General features: G+C 40.2%; 1 protein-coding gene across 1 annotated transcript in view; it reads left to right on the forward strand.

The window, feature by feature from the left end:
- The window catches only part of LOC145409508 (sulfotransferase 1E1-like), a 51,270-nt gene that overhangs the window by 16,342 nt on the left and 14,828 nt on the right, over positions 1–20,100 (forward strand). The window contains exon 4 of the mRNA XM_080279897.1: positions 3,895–4,021. Coding sequence (XP_080136023.1) covers positions 3,895–4,021 — 127 coding nt within the window. The remainder of the gene's footprint in view (positions 1–3,894; positions 4,022–20,100) is intronic.

Genomic DNA, 20,100 nt, shown 5'->3' on the forward strand with positions numbered 1-20,100 from the left:
GTGTGAGAGACTTGTTAATATTTCCAAGACAAATAAAAATAGTCCCATACTATTCTTTACCTCTCCTGTCACTACATGACAAATGGCAAAGAAGATTATCTACTACAAGCTACTCCAAGATATAAAAACCGCTCGTCCACAAGTCTAATATATATAAAACTCAACCACAAAGGAACCACAAAGTCTTTTATGACATTTGGTAGCAGCGAATCTACGGACATCGTCTCCGAATCAAAAGCAAATTTCTACAAAAGCAGGCAAGACTCTACAAGATTAGCTTCAGTTCTACAGTGAATCCCTACAAAATACAGCCTACAATGCAAATAGTCTACAAGTCTACAAAACAACTCTATAATCTTCACGTAACTTCAAGTAGCAACAAGAAGAATATAAAACAAAGCAAGTAAAGAAGAGGAAAGACCAAAGCAACAAGCACACAAGCCCCCACCACTCTCTCCCACCATCGCTGACGCAGAGGTCAAGACATGCAGCAAAACACCAAGTCCATATTCACAACTCATCTTACTCACCCGTCTTCACTCAAGTTACTCATCGCTACTCATTCACTCACCACAGCTACCAATGTGGGAAGTTCAGGTCATCATGCGTGCTTGCTGAAAAGAAGCCACGTCAGTCAACTCACCACTTGCACCACCACTCACACCATTCCCACCACGGTAAAAATTAGTGAGTTACATAGTTACTTCATTTATACAATACACAGTGATAGACAATAAGCTTCTGCACAAACATATAAAACGTGCTGTATAGTTACAGCTTAAATACACATACTTACTTCAGTTATCTGCATAACTCAAACACTAAATAATCACCAACAATAAATATTCTACACTGTATATATTCATTCATTTATTATAACATTTATTTACTACCAACGAGTGTTACCATTTATACCTACATAAAATACGTGTTACATACATACAGCTATATATTAATATATATATACAAAGTGATCAAGAAAATATACCATCACAGTTACTCAGTGAGCAATTAAAAGAACTGTATTTAACATTTATTAATTAAAGCTACCTAGTGGAAACAGATAAATTAAGTTACAAGGTAAACTAGAAAAAAAAAAATGGCCAACACAAATGACGTTAGCAAGAGTGAACATCTTCAACACAATCGTGAAGACAATGATTTCCACACAGTGCTGACACACATATTACTCACGATAGGTACAAGTGAAGAACAAGTCAGTGTATATAGTTAATACTGTATATAGTATATATATTTTTTTTTATATAAAATAACATAATATGGGACTATAATATATCATTTTCAGTAATACCTGTGCAATATAAACTAAACTTTAAAAAACTATCCCAAGGAAATTAGCCAGTAATTATGCAACCATGAACAACATAGAAAAAGCGTACACAAGCGAAGAAAAACAAACTATAGAAAATCAATACATACAAAAAAGAGAGAGAGAGAGAGAGAGAGAGAGAGAGAGAGAGAAAGTAAGAAAGAAAAAAAAAAAGAGAAATAGAGTAAGATCACATAACAAACGATATGTAACAATTATGTAACTCCATATTATAATTATGTAACGACAAACGATTGCATTATGTTACACTTGCTACAATTATGTAACTACAAACGATATGTAACAATTATGTAACGACAAACGACTGCATTATGTTACACTTGCTACAATTATGTAACTACAAACGATATGTAACAATTATGTAACGACAAACGATTGCATTATGTTACACTTTGCCAATTATGTAACAGTTGCATTAACAAGATGTAACTTTTATGTAACTTTAACTACAATTTTGTAACTACAAACGATATGTAACAATTATGTAACGACAAACGATTGCATTATGTTACACATGCTACAGTTATGTAACTACAAACAATATGCACCATTATGTAACAGTTGCATTAACAAGATGTAACTTTTATGTAACTTTAACTACAATTATGTAACTCCAAACGATATGTAACAATTATGTAACGACAAACGATTGCATTATGTTACACTTTGCCAGTTAACAGTTGCATTAACAAGATGTAACTTTTATGTAACTTTAACTACAATTATAAGGCCAAGACACTTATGTAACAGTTGCATTAACAAAATGTAACTACAATTATAAGGCCAACACATGTATGCATTTCACTACAAAAACCCAAGTACATACTGTATTACAGTTAAATAATTTACTTTAATGCATTTATTGAAATATGTATACAACTTGTTTAAAATGTAATATTACTGAATAATCACTATTTACTATAAATATTATATGTATACAATATTCATACAATTATGTTACTTTTACAATATTATGTATTTCACTTAATTAGCTTATAAGTTCATAATAATGTGTATACAGTGTGCATTAATATGTTAGGACTATTAACTGTCGATGGTACGCCATTTTCGCGCGGCCGAGCAGATATCAGGACTCCATATTATAATTACAAATCATAATAGATAGATAGATAAATAGATAGATAGACAGCTCTATGCGAGCCTGGGAATAGGAAATGAGCTTGCAAATTACAATGAGGAAAGCTGACGACTGTGGCCAGTAAGGAGATGATGCAGTTAGTTGTCAGCAGTCCACCCGTGAACAAAGCCCTAGTGACCATACACACACATACACACATACTCACACACAGGCTTCTTAAACTTTCCATCCACAAGGAACACACGTGATACGTCTCCTGTTTCACCAGAATTTAGGAAAGAGAGCTCAGAAGGAGACAAGCCATACAAGAGGCAGGTCGCAGGGAGAAGGGCTTGGCAACTTGAGAGAGAGAGACAGAGAGAGCGAGACAGAGAGATAGCTAGCGGGACTGGACTCTATACTCCGCTCTGTGTGAGAGACTTGTTAATATTTCCAAGACAAATAAAAATAGTCCCATACTATTCTTTACCTCTCCTGTCACTACATGACAAATGGCAAAGAAGATTATCTACTACAAGCTACTCCAAGATATAAAAACCGCTCGTCCACAAGTCTAATATATATATAACGCAACCACAAAGGAACCACAAAGTCTTTTTATGACACACACACACACACACACACACACCGAGCAGTAAAGTACACTCGATCGTAAGGGTGTAATGAAAACAATAATGATGAAACCAATAGCAACAACAACAACAACAGCAACAACAACGACAATAATAATAATAATAATAATAATAATAACTACAGCATTGGAAAATTGTCAAAGGACAATTTTGATAAAGAAAAACTTTCCTCAGACATTGTCTACAAGAAGCTGAGCTTTAATGGGATCTTGAGGTCAAGGTGCTCATCACCTTAGGTCATCAAGATCTATAAGTCCACCAAGTTTGGTGGTTGTAGCTTTATTCTTTCATGTAAAATCAGGTAATTTCTCTGTCCTCCGGGGTAGTCAAAAATTTGGACCATAGGCGATCTGCAGAATAATGATCTGAACTGGACTATATTAAGCACTGTGTTCTAGCCGTGTCAAATGTATAAGCCATTAAAAATTTCAGCCCCTTTAAATTATGTGGTTCTTTAGGTTCACTTTTTTTTTTTTCCCCCTGATCCTATCCGGGTTCCGCTGGAAGGATCAGGATGATATCTGATCAGATGAAGCGGCCAACCAGTACTATAATATGGTACAAAATAAAGGCTGTAACTCTAACGGTATGCGAATGACAGCGACTTAGATCTTCCCTTGAATAATAATAATACTGACAAAAACAAGAAAACTTCCCATAGGGATGTGGAAAGTTTTTAATAATAACAATGGCTTGGACAAGAAGGAGGGGAAGAGAAGGACGAAGACGATGATGATGATGATGATGATGAATTGATGATAATTATGATGACTGAGGATGAAGATGGATTGACGATGGTAATGATGTTACAGGTAGTCTACGTGGCCAGGAACCCCAAGGACATGGTGGTATCCTTCTACAACTTCTTACGTGTGGTCAAGGGTGGAAACTATCAAGGATCACTCGAGAAGTTGGCCAGGGGAGTGATGAGAGGACAAAGTAAGTAGAGAATACAGTACAGAGGTTATAGTACAGAGATTACAGTACAGAGTTTACATTACAGTGATTTGTTATAGTACAGAGGTTATTGTACACAAATACAGTACAGAGTACACAGACTGTAGTATAGAGATTATAGTACTCCTGAACTCCAGGTGACATGCTCTCTAATTTACCTTATCTTCTATCAGGGCGACATGCTCTCTAATCCCCTTGCTTCTATCAGGGTGACATGCTCTCTAATTTACCCTTGCTTCTATCAGGGTGACATGCTCTCTAATTTACCCTTGCTTCTATCAGGGTGACATACTCTCTAATCCCCTTGCTTCTATCAGGGTGACATGCTCTCTAATTTACCCTTGCTTCTATCAGGGTGACATGCTCTCTAATTTACCTTATCTTCTATCAGGGTGACATGCTCTCTAATCCCCTTGCTTCTATCAGGGTGACATGCTCTCTAATTTACCTTATCATCTATCAGGGTGACATGCTCTCTAATTTACCTTATCTTCTATCAGGGTGACATGCTCTCTAATTTACCTTATCTTCTATCAGGGTGACATGCTCTCTAATCCCCTTGCTTCTATCAGGGTGACATGCTCTCTAATTTACCCTTGCTTCTATCAGGGTGACATACTCTCTAATCCCCTTGCTTCTATCAGGGTGACATGCTCTCTAATTTACCCTTGCTTCAATCAGGGTGACATGCTCTCTAATTTACCTTATCTTCTATCAGGGTGACATGCTCTCTAATCCCTTGCTTCTATCAGGGTGACAAGCTCTCTAATTTACCTTATCATCTATGAGGGTGACATGCTCTCTAATTTACCTTATCTTCTATCAGGGTGACATGCTCTCTAATTTACCCTTGCTTCTATCAGGGTGACATGCTCTCTAATTTACCCTTGCTTCTATCAGGGTGACATACTCTCTAATCCCCTTGCTTCTATCAGGGTGACATGCTCTCTAATTTACCCTTGCTTCAATCAGGGTGACATGCTCTCTAATTTACCTTATCTTCTATCAGGGTGACATGCTCTCTAATCCCTTGCTTCTATCAGGGTGACAAGCTCTCTAATTTACCTTATCATCTATGAGGGTGACATGCTCTCTAATTTACCTTATCTTCTATCAGGGTGACATGCTCTCTAATTTACCCTTGCTTCTATCAGGGTGACATGCTCTCTAATTTACCCTTGCTTCTATCAGGGTGACATGCTCTCTAATTACCCTTTGCTTCTATCAGGATGACATGCTCTCTAATTTACCCTTGCTTCTATCAGGGTGACATGCTCTCTAATTTATCCTTGTGTCTATCAGGGTGACATGCTCTCTAATTTATCCTTGTGTCTATCAGGGTGACATGCTCTCTAATTTATCCTTGTGTCTATCAGGGTGACATGCTCTCTAATTTACCCTTGTGTCTATCAGGGTGACATGCTCTCTAATTTATCCTTGCATCTGTCAGGGTCACATCTATCTATCTATCTATCTATCTATCTATTGCCGGACTCCGTAATCCCATACGGGGTGGCCACAATCAAATCGCCTCCACGTCGCCCTGTCCTCCGCCATTTCACTGCCCTGCTCCCAACTCACACCCCTCTCTCTCATATACCTCTCCACTCCATCCCTCCATCTCATCCTTGGCCTCCATCTCTCCCTCGCCCCCTCAACCTCACTCACATACACTCTCCTCGTCAGTCTCTCACCCTCCATCCTCTCCACATGGCCAAAAAAACTCAGCGTGTTTCTCGTAACGATTTCTATCACATCCCCATCCACACCACAACGCTCCTTGACATCCTCATTTGTCAGCCTGTCTCTCCATGTGACTCAACATTCTCCTTTCAAATAACTTTTTTCCATTGCTGTCACTCTTGACTTGTGTCCTTCCAACAACGTCCAAGCTTCACTTCCATACGTTAGAGTTGGTATCACAATACTGTCATATAGTAACTTTTTCACTTCCATGCTCACTTTGTTGTTTCTTATCACTACTTTCAAGGAATCAGCAACCTTTCTTCCTTGCTGTACCCTTTCAAGCACTTCGCCCTCCAAATTTCCATCCTTACTCTTCACACTACTCAAGTACTTAAACGTACTCACATTTTCCATTTCCTCCTCATCCAGCCTCACTGTACATTCACTGACTGCATTTCTCTCGAAGACCGTAACTTTACTCTTCCCTACATTCACCTTTAGATTCTGTTTCTTACACACTCTCCTGAACTCATCCACCAAGCCTTGCAGCTCCCCTTCGTCTTCACTGAACAACACAGTATCATCTGCAAAGAACAGTACAGGGAGTTTCCAAACACTGCCCTCTCTCATTAGGGCCACTCCTGTAATGACAGGATTTACAATCCCACCACTATTGTTCATCAGAGTGACGCCAGTTATTTAATCTCCCACCGGTTATTGGTTCTGTTCAACTTACCCATTGATAATACAAATGGTACTCGACTTAGTCTCCCCTCCATGATTGATAGAAAATTCACTTCAGTAAAACAGAAGGGGAAGGGGTGGTGTTTTGACTTGGTATGATAAAGGTTAATTATTTAAGATAGTTTTGGTAGCGTTTGTAGTTTTTGGCAGAGTCGAGATTAAGTCAGTACCACGTGTGGTCGTCGTTCCCAAAGCGGAGGAATCTTGAATTGGAAGGGGAGTGAGTTAGGCATGAGAGGACATAATTCCCTTGATTGGGTATAAAAAAAAAAAAAAATGACCTATACTTTACTTTAATAATTCTATACTGGCTTTCAACAGACATTTTTAATTACATGACCTTTAGTCATATGGAAAAGGGTTGTAAATTAAAACCAAGGTTTGGGCGACCATCATACAATATTGTCACCAAGCGAAACAATTGGAATATTCAAGTGGTTTCTGAGGACATCATACCTCACTCTTTAATGTCGGTTATTCTTGGGCTCGTCAATAGCCTCAAGACTGGGACATTTATGGGTTTGGGTTGTCTTTTCGAGCTGGCATAGCCTCGACCCAAGAAAAATAATCACTCGTGTTCTATTTCGTCCGTGTAGTATAACCTCATCATGCAATTCACTATAATTCACAAACACTATCAATTCATAATTATTAATAGTTCATAATCATCATTAATGCATAATCACCAAGAATACATAATCACTCGGGCTTGTTTAGCCTCGAGGAACAACTCAAAATCACATTTTTGTTCACAACCACTAAGTTCCCTTCAACGCTCCTAATTATCTAACATATTAATATAAGAGAAAGAAAACGATTAATGAGTTTGAATTTCGCCTTTCCGTTACATGATCACATCACTTTTCAAATTTCTATTCCTTATCTACAAAAAAAAAGTTCACCTGATAGATCAATAAAACCATTTCTACTACATTCAGTTTATAAAATAATTCATGGGTAGTGTAAGTGTGTATGTAAGACGAGTCTATGGGCAATACCACGAGATGGCCTCGTGCACACTCTGACGTCACGGTGTCTGGGGACTGAACCAACGTCCATTATACACGATGTCTGAGCAGCGAGTGTCTACGTTAAGCTTTTAACAACATTACTTCATATGGTTCACGCCAAGTAAGGATTAAACAAGAAAAAGGGGGGGGAGAAGGAGGAATGTGGACAGCTCACCTGAACCAACGTCTGTTATACACATGTCTGAGCAGCGAGTGTAGCGTTGTCGGGCACCAAGGGACGCCACTGCTAGATCAAATGAGATTGTGTTTTTGCAATATGGTGGGTTTTAATTCTCTTCACTATTTATATAGTAGTGTACACATGATGTTAGGACTTTTGATTGAACTGGGGAAAATTTGGGATTCAATCCTTACTTAATTTAAACTCTGAACTTACCACTATCCCGCCTTGAGTTTGGGGTAGCTTATGCCATCTAGTGACGGCTAAGGCAAGCGGGACTATTAGATCCTCACAAATGACATTATTTTGGCCTTTTTGACTATTAATCTTACATATATGGGTTCTAGCAGCTTCATTAGTAAGCATTTCACAACTAGGATACAGAAAGAATTGTATACCCATCATTACTCTGTTTAAGGTTTAAACTTGGCGCCCTACAACGACGCACAAACAAGGAGAAAGGCCGCACACATCTGTGATTCATTACTCTACCAGACGGAGGAATTTCCCATAGCTCAACACTCATAATTACATCACCCATGCATAGATACAGAGATGTATACATATAAAAATAAAGTTATCCCTACATCAATCATTAACATATGAATTACTACTTAGGACAGGAATTTATAGACTAGTATTCAGATTACACCCTAACTAAGAAATTACAGTATCTCTAAACACATACATGATTTGTGCCACTACACTCCAACATCCACTGCCCTACCTTGTACCTCTTTTATAACCCCATTAGGGTTGCCATACGTCCGGATTTTCCCGGACCTGTCCGGCATTTAGGTGTCAAAATCTTCGTCCGGGAGGAATTTTAAAAATTCTCCAGAAGTCTGGAAGTTCAGCTTCAATCACTTTTTTTTTTTTTTTTCAAAAAATATACCATTACATTCTTATGACGAGAGAGAGAGAGAGAAATTGAGATATGAATTCCCCGAGCTAGGCAACTGAGGCCATATAGCCCCGCTGGGTTACAGGAGGGCGCTACCCCTCCCGGCAACGGTAGCCCGGGCGAGGCTCGAACTTGCGACCTCCCGATCACAAGCTCAGCGCGCTACCACTGTGCTACCGCGCCCCCAGAGAGAGAGAGAGAGAGACCCTCCTTGTTTTCGTCAGCTGTTAAGTGTTGCCAACTTGGCTGGTTTAGTGCTAGCAGCTGCTAAAATGTCCCGCCTTTTCCTGTTGTTCAGCCACGAGCTTTTTTTTTTTTTCCATGGTGCTCTTATAGCCATGAAATACATGGTAAAAACACAAAACAACTATTGGCTTAGTGTTTCATTTTTACACTGTAGCATTTGTTATTCTTATGATCTTATCCTGCATTAAAGGCGCTTTAGCATTTTTCAATCATAATCTTGCCAATTCTGTACTTTGCCTGTTTTTCATTATATTGTAAAACGATTAAAGATTGTGATACAGTACAGCAGTACTGGTGTGGGTGTGTGTGGGTATATATATATATATATATATATATATAGTATAATATTATATTATATCCAAATTTCATAACGTCAAAGGCCCAAAGTGTGTGTTGAGGGGGGGGGGGAGCATGGGTTTCAGCGGAGGCGTCCGGTATTTTGACATTTCAGATATGGCAACCCTAAACCCCATCCATGTACAGATTGAACAACCATGAAGACGTGACACATCCCTGTTTCAACCCAACCTTCAAATAGATAAATTCACTCAGTTCACTGCCCACACGCACTACTGCCTTAGCACCCTCATACATATTCTTCACGGCCTTCATCAACTTCCCATCTACTCCATATATTCTTAATACTTTCCAGTCCTTGTCTATCCACCCTGACATATGCTTTCTCCAAATCCATGAAGGCCGCATACAGTTTCTTTCCCTTCTCTTGAAACTTTTCCACTAAAGATCTAAGAATGAATATCTAATCTACACAACCTCTGCCCTTCCTAAAACCTCCCTGTTCTTCTCCAACTAATTCCTCTGTTATTTCCCTTACTCTGTCGATAAGTGTCTTACCATATACTTTTCCTATTACACTGAGAAGACAAATGACCCTATGATTACCACACACTTCTTTTTCCCCTTTCCCCTTGTACAGTCAGCCTAAGAAGTGACGGAAGAGTATCCAGAAGTTTTCGGTCATCGATAATGTAAGCTACATGTTCGTCCTTATATCTTTACAAGGTGATACCTATTCTGTAAAACTGTTACAGAAAACGACAAATAAATGAAAAATGTACCGGTATATTTCAAAACTATAGTAAGCAGTTCGTTTATTACGATAATAGAAAATCCTGAACGGAACTAATTGAATTTTCAGAAGTATCGCTCATGGACAGTCAGGAATAATTTACGGAGTTCATATCTACTATGGTAAAACGCAGTAATTTTTTAGTAGCGTAATACTAAAAAGAAAAGCAGTTTAAAAATTAATTAAAATCAGTCATTATTATTTATATAATAATTTCCGTTACAACACTAAGGAATAATTTAGTCATTTCCGATTTTGTTGTATCCATGGACGACGACAGAAAGTGGGAATGCGGCGTAAGTTAGTAAGCTATATTAAATGGTTCGATCAATATGCACGGAAGGAAACAGCCTTTACTCACAGACATGTAGTTATTACACTGCATCTGGCCAGTTTTTCATTAAGGAAATTATCTTGATTTTTTAAGATAAGCCAGAGGACTATCTATCTATCTATTGCCAGACGCCATAATCCCGTACGGGGTGGCCATTTGACTCTGAGTTATTTGTTTTACAGGGAGGGGCACTAACCCTCCACCAACCCACTTGATATGTAGGGAGAGACGACTATCAATGAATAAAAAATAAGGAAAACCTCGAAAATTTGCCGCGAGGCTGAGCTCCTTGGAGAAAGATAAACTTCTCATAGACTAGTAGCCTCAGTGTCTAAACATTTTACAGGAGAAAGAGAATGCAGATGTTCATAAACAAATAACTGAGTTCAAAACTTTCGTATCAGCGTTTTCAGTTTAGCTGGACACAGAAGTTTGTTTTAAAAGGATACTAGAGACTGAGCAAAAAGTATATGTTTTTTGCAGTGCAAGAGTGTAAACTCATGTTTTGGTCCTCTTCACTGCCTAGTGTATGAGAAAAAGGTAAAATCTCATTTCTTCTTCCAATCTGAAATAATTTTGCATGAATTATGACCAAAGTTGTAAATTATTATAAGCGAGGGGAAGACGAGGAAAAAAAGGCAGAATGGTCTTGCTGCTACCGATGCGGTCGAGTATCATAACTAAGAAAAACTTCATTGTTGCGGCAAGCTTATTGTTGCTGTATGATCACCATAGCATTTGAAAATAAAGGTAACGTATTGCAGTCACATGAGTTTCAACTGGTCTTCGAAGCTAGAGCATCTGTATTGAAATCCTGGGAAGCAAATACTCAATGAACTGGGGTTATGGTGCATGCCGCGCTCAGACTAATACATTACACATTCATTCAAATCGGGAGAAGTATCTGACGGTTAACTTCTAATATATCACTGCCTCACGTTATTCGTTTTACATACTTCTTAGAGTGATATATATATTTTTTATATGACGTAATGGAGGCACAGAAGTTTTACCACGTATTCACAAAGTTTTCATTGAACGTATATCAGTGCAGAGTGACCGAAGCAATCTGAAACTCTGCCATCACTTCTTGGGGCGATTGTACAAGGGAATAATTATACCTGACTTCCAATCCTCCGGGACTCTACCTTCCTCCCAGGCCAATCTGCTCATCTTCCACATCCATTCTACCACTATCTCTCCCCCCTGCTTCAGCATTGCACCACACACTCCATCAATTCCTGGGACTTTCCCCATTTTGACTTTCTTCATTGCTTCCACTACTTCCATCCTACTGATTTCCTGATTTCTTCCTGTCTTCTCACCTACCTCCTTCCCCCAGCCATTCCCCAGCCACTTACACTCGCACTACTTTCATTCTCTGTGTTCAACAATCCTTAAAGTGTTCTCTCCATCTGCTCACTTTTTCTCCCTTCTCCACTAGTAATCTATTATTTTATCTTTCACTCATCTACAGACTTCATTGCCACCCTGTCTAACTCTACTTCTTTCCAGAACATTTTCTTAGAGTCCCTCCACTTTACACTCAAATTCCTTCCAAATTCCTCATCCACTCTCTTCTTACTCACTCTTACTAATCATTTCACCTCTTCCTTCTTTTCTACATTTAACTCTCTCTTTCGTCTGTCAACGTCTTCCACGCCCCTATTTCTCATCCATTCATTATATGCTTTCTTCTTTTGTGCCACAGCCTGTCTCTCCCCTTCATTCCACCATGCTGTTCCTTGCACCGCCTTTTGTTCTCTCTTCATCCCACACACCACATCACATGCTGCACATATTTCTTTTGTGAAATCTTGCACACACCTTCCACGTCCCCCATCTACTCCTGTTCATATTTACCCAATCGTTCCTCCATTTCTCTCTTATATTCTGCCTTTTTCTCATCCTCTTGTAACCTTTCCACTCTCCTTCCATCTACTCCTTCTTCCCGCCCTTTCCTTCCTCTATTTCTCCATTTTACTTGGACCTTGAATCTGACCACCACCAAGTGGTGGTCAGAAAGTCCACTTCCCAAACCTCTATAAGCTTTTGCCTCCATTACACATCTTCGCATCCTTTCATCCACACATGCATAATCAATCATTGCCTTCCTTTTATTCAGTTCACCACCCACCCTTCTCATCATTCGCCACATATACTTGTGGATCATTTTGTGCCTGAAGAGGGTATTGGCTATCACCAACCCCCTCCTGGCACAAATGTCCAGTAAAGTACTGCCATTCTCATCTATCTCAGCAGGTACACCCCACTCACCAACTATTCCATCCACCTTCACATTCCCTACTTTACCATTCATATCACGGATCAAAAACACTCTCTCATTCCTTTCAAACTTTTCTATGCTCACTTGCACATTTGTCCAGATCTTTTCTCTCATTCTGCTTGCACGATCTTGCATTGGCACATACACGCAAACAATCGCCCACATTTGTCGTCCAACTTTCAATCTTACCCACATAATCCTTGAGCCTACTGATCCATACTCTCTTATATTCTCCTTCCATCTATTACTCACAACAATACACACTCCTTGTTTTGCCCTCTCATTCCCACCTACTCCTGCACAAATACCCCATCCATACTCCTATTCTCTCACACTCTCACCTCGCTATTTAGTTTCAGTTACTCCACATACATCCACTTTCACACCCTCAAGCACCTGGCAATCACTCTCTCTTTCACTTCATCATTTGCGCCCCTTACATTCCACGTCGCCATCCGTATCATGTCCTTTGTTCGGTCCTTAGTCGTCGTCTTTTGGACAGCCCTGGTCCGAGGCTTCTTGTTCGGACGGACCATACTTTGACGACTAAGGAACGGACAAAGGACATTCCTAGGGTGGGAACATGGAATGTGAGAGGAGTGAATGATGCAGTGAAAGAGAGAGAGATTGTTCAGGTGCTTGAGGATGCAAAAGTGGATATATGTGGATTGACTGAAACTAAATGAAAAGGTGAAAGGGTGAGAGAATGGGAATATGGTTTAGGTATATATGCGGGAGTCAATGAGAATGAGAGGGCAAGAGAGGGAGTATGTCTGATGATAAGCAAGAAATGGAAGGAGAATATAAGAGAGTATGGAACAGTGGGTGCAAGGATTGTATGGGTGAGGATGAAAATAGGTATACAAGCGTGGGTAATTGTATGTGTGTATGCCCCGACAGAGGATCGAGTGGCAAGAGCGAAAGATGAGTTTTGGGCGAGAGTAGAAGCATGTATGGACAAGTTTGAGAGGAGCGAGAGAGTGCTGTTGATTGGAGATATGAATGGCAAAGTTGGGAATGTACGAGTGGTTGGTCAGTGGGGTGTGCCAGCTGAAGTAGATGGGAATGGTAGTGCTTTGGTGGACATCTGTGCTTGTAAGGGGTTGGCAATAGCCAACACCTACTTTTGTCATAAGATGATCCGCCGGTATACATGGAGAGTAATGAGGAGGATGGATGGTGAACTTGTTGAACGAAAGGCAATGATAGACTACGTGTGTGTGGATGAGCAAATGAGAAGACAAGTGTTGGATGCAAGAGTGTGGAGAGGGTGGGGGAATGGAGTCTCTGACCATCACTTAGTGATGGCCAAGATAGAGATGCAAAGAAAGTGGTTGAGGAGACGAAGGGGAAGACAGGAGGAAACAGCTCCTGTGAGAAGAGTGTAGAAATTGCACGATAGTGAGAAAATGACAGAGTATAAGAGCGTAGTGGAAGAAAGATTGGGAAGGTATGAGCTAGAGCAGATGGAAGGGGTGGAAGACGTATGTAAGATATTCACGGAAGAGATAGGCGCAGCGTGTGAGGCGGTTTGTGGAGTGAGGAGGAGATGCAAGGGTGTGCAAGGGACAGCATGGTGGAATGATGAGGTGAAACGAACTGTGGAACAAAAGAAGATGACATATAATGAATGGTTGGCGAGTAGAGGTAGGGGAGAAGATGAGAGAGAGAAGAGAGAGGTATATGTGAGCAGGAGAAGGGAGGTAAGAGACTGGTGAAGGAGAGTAAGAAGAAAGTGGATGAAGAGTTTGGGAGGAATCTGAGTGTGAAATGGAGGAAGAGTAAGAAATTGTTTTGGAAGGAGGTAAAGAAAGTAAGGCAGTGTGAAAGGGGAAATAGTAGGGGAGTGAAAGATAGGAATAATAGATTGTTGGTGGAGAAGAGAGAGAAATTGAGATGCAAGGAGCACTTTGAGGATTTGTTGAATGTAGAGAGTGAGAGTAGTGCGAGTATAAGTGGTTGGGGAATGGCTGGGAGAAGAAGAGATGAGAGGAGGGAGGAAGAGATCAGTAGGTCGGAAGTAGTGGAAGCGATGAAGAAGATTAAGTTGGGAAAAGCCCCAGGAATTGATGGAGTGTGTGGTGAAATGCTTAGGTATGGGGGTGAGATTGTTGTGGAGTTGATATGGAAGTTGTGTAGATTGGCTTGGGAAGAGGGAAGGGCTCCAGAGGACTGGAAATCAGGTATAATTGTTCCTTTATACAAAGGAAAAGGGGAGAGAGAAGTATGTGGTAATCATAGGGGTATTTGCCTTCTTAGTGTGACTGGTAAAATATATGGTAGAATACTCATTGATAGGGTTAGGCATATGACAGAGGAGCTAGTTGGAGAAGAACAAGGGGGATTTAGGAAGGGAGAAGGGTGTGTAGATCAGATACTTGTTCTAAGATGTTTAGTGGAGAAGTATCTAGGGAAGGGAAGGAAAGTGAATGCTGCCTTCATGGACTTAAAGAAAGCTTATGACAGAATAGATAGGCAAGGTATGTGGAAGGTATTAAGAATATACGGAGTGGAGGGGAAATTTTTGAGTGCTGTGAAGAGTATGTACGAGGGAGCTAGGGCTACGGTGCAAGTGGATGGTGTGCTGAGTGAGTTCTTTGATCTCAATGTGGGACTGAAACAGGGTTGTGTGATGTCTCCATGGCTGTGTAATATATACATGGATGGGGTTGTAAAGGAGGTGCAAGGTAGGGCAGTGGATGTGTGGCTGGCCCTAATGAATGAGGGTGAGATTTGGAAGCTTCCGGTGTTGCTGTTTGCTGATGATACAGTATTGTTGAGTGAAGATTAATGGGAGTTGCAAGGTTTGGTGAATGAATTTGGGACAGTGTTTAGAAGGAGGAATCTGAAAGTTAATGTAAACAAAAGTAAAGTTATGGTGTTTGAGAGGAATGATGTCACAGAGTGTGCAGTGAGGTTGGATGGTGAGGATATGGAGAATGTGAGTGCATTCAAGTACTTGGGTAGTATGATGAGTAAGGATGGAACTTTGGGGGATGAAGTGCGTGAAAGGGTACAGCAGGGAAGGAAGGTTGTTGGTACACTGAAAGCAGTGAAGAGAAATAGGGAGGTGAGTATGGAAGTTAAGAAGTCACTGCATGATAGTATTGTGATCCCTACCCTGACGTATGGAAGCGAGGCGTGGACCTTGCAAGAGGGGAACAAGTCAAGAGTGAGAGAAGTGGAAATGAGTTACTTGAGAGGAGCATGTGGAGTGACGTGGAGGGACAGGTTGACGAATGAAGAAGTGAAGGAACGTTGTGGGGTGGATGTGGATGTGGTTGAGAAGATTAGGAGAAATACATTTAGGTAGTTTGGACACTTGAAGAGAATGGATAATGAAAGACTGACTAAGAGGGTGTATGTAGGTGAGGTGGAGGGAGGGAGAGGGAGGAGCAGACCGAGGATGAGGTGGAGCGATGGAGTTGAGAGGTATATGAGGGAGGGGGGGTGAGTTGGGGGGAGGGTAGTCAAATGGTGGGTGACAGAGCGACTTGGAGGCGTTTTGTCTGCGGCCACCCTTTGCGGGATTAAGGTGTCGGGCTAAAGATAGATAGATAGATAGATAGTTTCCCGGGGAGGTGCGCTAACCCTCCGCCAACCCACTTGCTGTCACATAGGGAACACGTGTCGGTTTGTTATAAGGATACCACCCAGCGTTGTAAATGCTTTCCTGGATTACAGGAAATCATTTACAACGCTACTCGATGTAGAGCTACCGTAAAACAGAGTACCACTACACTAAGTGGGTGGATGATGGGCGTCCCCATCTACGAAGACGCCCCCACCTACCATGTTCTCCATTTTTTTCTTGCTTTTATCAGAGTTCCATGCTCTCAAATTTACCCTTGTTTCTGTCAGGGTGACGTGCTCTCTAATTTAAGTTTCTTTCCATCAGGGCGACGTGTTCTCTAATTTACCCTTGCCTTTATCAGGGCTACGTGTTCTCTAATTTACCCTTGCCTTTATCAGGGCGACGTGTTCTCTAATTTACCCTTGCCTTTATCAGAGTGACGTGTTCTCTAATTTACCCTTGCCTTTATCAGGGCGACGTGTTCTCTAATTTACCCTTGCCTTTATCAGGGCGACGTGTTCTCTAATTTACCCTTGCTTCTATGGGACGACATTAGTTAACTTCAGAAAGGACTCGCATACTGAAGGGGTTAATTTAGGATGCATTTAACTCGTCCTGTTCCAACACTCTCTCCTAACTTGATATAAAATCATAAGGTGATAACAAGAAATACATTTTTAAAAGCGTTCCTTGGATGAATGGATTAGAAGAGGTGTTATCTATGGGGTTTGGGAGGTCTCCCCCCCTGCACCTCCTCAGACTCTCTGCCCCTACTAGCCCCCCATATAAAATTTCTAATTTTTTGATGTGCAACAATGTGCGATACTGTGCCGTATACTTTGTGGGAGTTTACAAAGATCCCAGTTATAATTATTTATAGAATAATAGGAATATGTGACATTTGTAGTAGCCTGGGATCAGATTTTCAGACATAATTACGATAGATTTCTTGGTTACGAGGAAAATTATTTGAACATAAGGAGGTTTATACAATGTTGAGTCTCTAGTTCTTCTTTCAAAAACAATTCTAAGTTAATTCTATATTACGACAGGGAATCAACCGTAAGTATGCTCAAGAATCACAAGAATCACATCCCTGTTTCGTTTGTTAGTTCAGTGATCAACTTACTATGGATGATAACTTTTCGTCAACTTTCAGGGGAGAGAATAAAGGTATTACATTTGAGTACTGTACTGTAATGATGAGTACATTATTCTGTACAATCGCAAAGCGTAAATGTTCTATTTTTAAGTGAAGAAACACTGCAAATTCTCCTCTTCACACATTTACATTGCCTTATCATTTTAATCTCAACTGATAAGCATTTCCTTTTAAGAGCTAATAATATGATCACATAAGATTATTAGCGAATTGTGGGTGACTCAGATTTTACTCTTTTGTGCTCTCACTTCTCCGGTCTGTGTTCAGCCAAACGAGTACTTTCAATATAAACATTCACCTTAAGAGTACACAGAGCTTTTAGTACAGTAGTGACGTACGGCTTAAATGGAGTCAACACAAATTGTAAACACAGAACACCACCCTCCTCAGAATAGAGCTTGGCCACCCTCCTTCATCCCTCCCCCCTTCCCCTCTCCCTCCCCCTCCCCCATCCCTCCCCAAGTGTGAAGATCTCGGTACAGCCTTGAGCAAAAAGTTCGTCAGGTATCTTCTGTCTTGCCTTCCATATTTCTCCTTCCTCACCAGACGACAGACAGTATCTCTTCTCTTCATACTAATTTATTACGTGCTTCATATTACAGTCGAGTCAAATACTTCATTTACCAGCTTCCACTGACACATCAAGCAGAGCAGTGTCGGCGAACTCTTGGTCTTGGCTGTATATCACGGGAGTTTGGAACTTTAATATCAAAGGCGATTTTCGTGATGTAAAAAAAAAATACAATCATGATTTCATCAATGATGTACTTGTATTTATTTCACGTATGTATGTATGTATGTATCTATGTATTGTTATGGAACAGAGAATGATAATGTACACTTTAAGTGAGAATACTAAAAATCACTACTGTCCCGTAAAGTTCCAGGTTCAAAACAAAAGAGTTAGGTAAAATTACAAGTTAAAGTTTAATGCTCAAACTAACAACAAAACATTCAGGACTCATAAGGATAATGTAATGGCAAAAAACAGGTTAAATATATGGTTAACTGCAATAGCCTCTATTAACACGAAATTAGCATGAGAAAATTTATCTAAGTCAGCCCTGATAAAATGAGAAAACACTGGATAATGCTCAGTTAATGCAAGATATATTATTACAGATATAAAATATTATTACCACTGGCTGACATTATGAATCACAAAAACTTTACTAGGCCCACGAATCAACACCCTATGCTATACAGTACAAGAACAAAATGTAATAACACTTATACTCAAATTACACAGCTGTTAGATGGTTGGAGACTTCCTGAGCACTCACAATAATAACAACTGTACAGGGGAGGACAGAGATGTGAGCAAAATGAGGAGTAGATCTAAGTGGCAATAATGCAGAGACTGAGCTCATTATATAGGGGCCGGCAGAGCTTGATACAACTTGTAAGAAGGACGCGCAAATGAAGCCATAGGGGACAAAGAGTTGACAATCCTGCTCTGAACAACAGAAAGAACGACTTACTCTATTATAAGGGGAGAAGGGGGTAATGAGGTAGAACACGCTCGTGATCAAACATGCAGCATACTGTACGTTAGAATTACACAAAGGATGATGAAATCATAAGCTATGTAACACCTCCCCACAAAGAAAAAGAAATTTACAATGGAAATTTCTCATTACTCTAAAACAATCTGTCTAAAGTCTAGATAAGCAATCTGCAATAACATTTTCTTTCCCCTTGACGTGTTGTATGTCTAATGAATACCCCTGAAGAAGTAGACTCCATCTTGCCAATCTCTGATTTTTATCTTTAAACTTACTAAGGAATTTCAGTGGGTTATGATCGGTATAAATGACTATGGGGTCAAAACCAGAACACAAATAAAATGAAAAATGCTGTAAACCCAAAATCAAGGCCAAAAGCTCTTTCTCAATAGTTGAGTAGTTCTTTTGAGGTGGAGTGAACTTCTTACTGTAATAAGATACAGGGTGTTCAATACCCTGATCATCCTCTTGCAGCAAAACAGCCCCAGCTCCTGTATCACTTGCATCAACAGCCATCTTAAAAGGCTTAGCAAATTTGGAGTAGCGAGCACTGGCTGACTTAATAGGATAGCTTTAAGTTTGCTGAAAGCGGATTCACAGTTATCGGTCCAGACAAATTTAACTCCCTTTTCCAGTAGGTCTGTAAGTGGTGATACAAGAATTGAAAAGTTAAGAACAAATCTCCTGTAATAACCTACCATTCCCAAAAATCTTTGTAGCTCTTTCCTACTTTTAGGTCTGGGAAGATCACTTATAACCTGAACCTTAGCTCCTGGTGGTGCAACATGTCCATCACCAATTACGTACCCAAGGTACTGAACTTTAGCTTGACCAAACTCACACTTTGATAAATTAGCTACAAGATTAGCCTGAACCAAACGGTCAAGAAATTTACTGACATGGCATAGGTGATCTTTCCAGTTGTCACTGAAGATTAATACATCATCAATATAAACAACACACCCTGCCAAACCCTCTGTTACAACATTCATGAGCTTCTGAAATGTGGCTGGTGCATTCTTCATACCATATGGCATTACAGAACATGCAAAAGTCTTTCCTAGTGTTACAAAACATGAGATCTCCCTAGCACGTTCAGTCATAGGTACTTGCCAGTATCCCTTTAACAAATCAAACTTACTTATGTACCTAGCCTTTCCGATCTTGTCTGTGCAATCTTCCACGCGAGGGAGAGGGTAAGTGTCTGTTTTGGTTATCTGATTAACACGTCTGTAGTCGATGCAAAGCCACTATGACCCACCTGGCTTAGGGACTAGAGTCACAGGAGAACTCCACTCGCTCTGGCAGGGCTTAATCATCTTGTGGTCCAACAGGTAG

Source organism: Coenobita brevimanus, chromosome 81 (genome assembly GCF_032717465.1).
Source record: "Coenobita brevimanus isolate Jiangsu-jjx chromosome 81, ASM3271746v2, whole genome shotgun sequence".
In the NCBI taxonomy this organism is placed as follows: domain Eukaryota; kingdom Metazoa; phylum Arthropoda; class Malacostraca; order Decapoda; family Coenobitidae; genus Coenobita; species Coenobita brevimanus.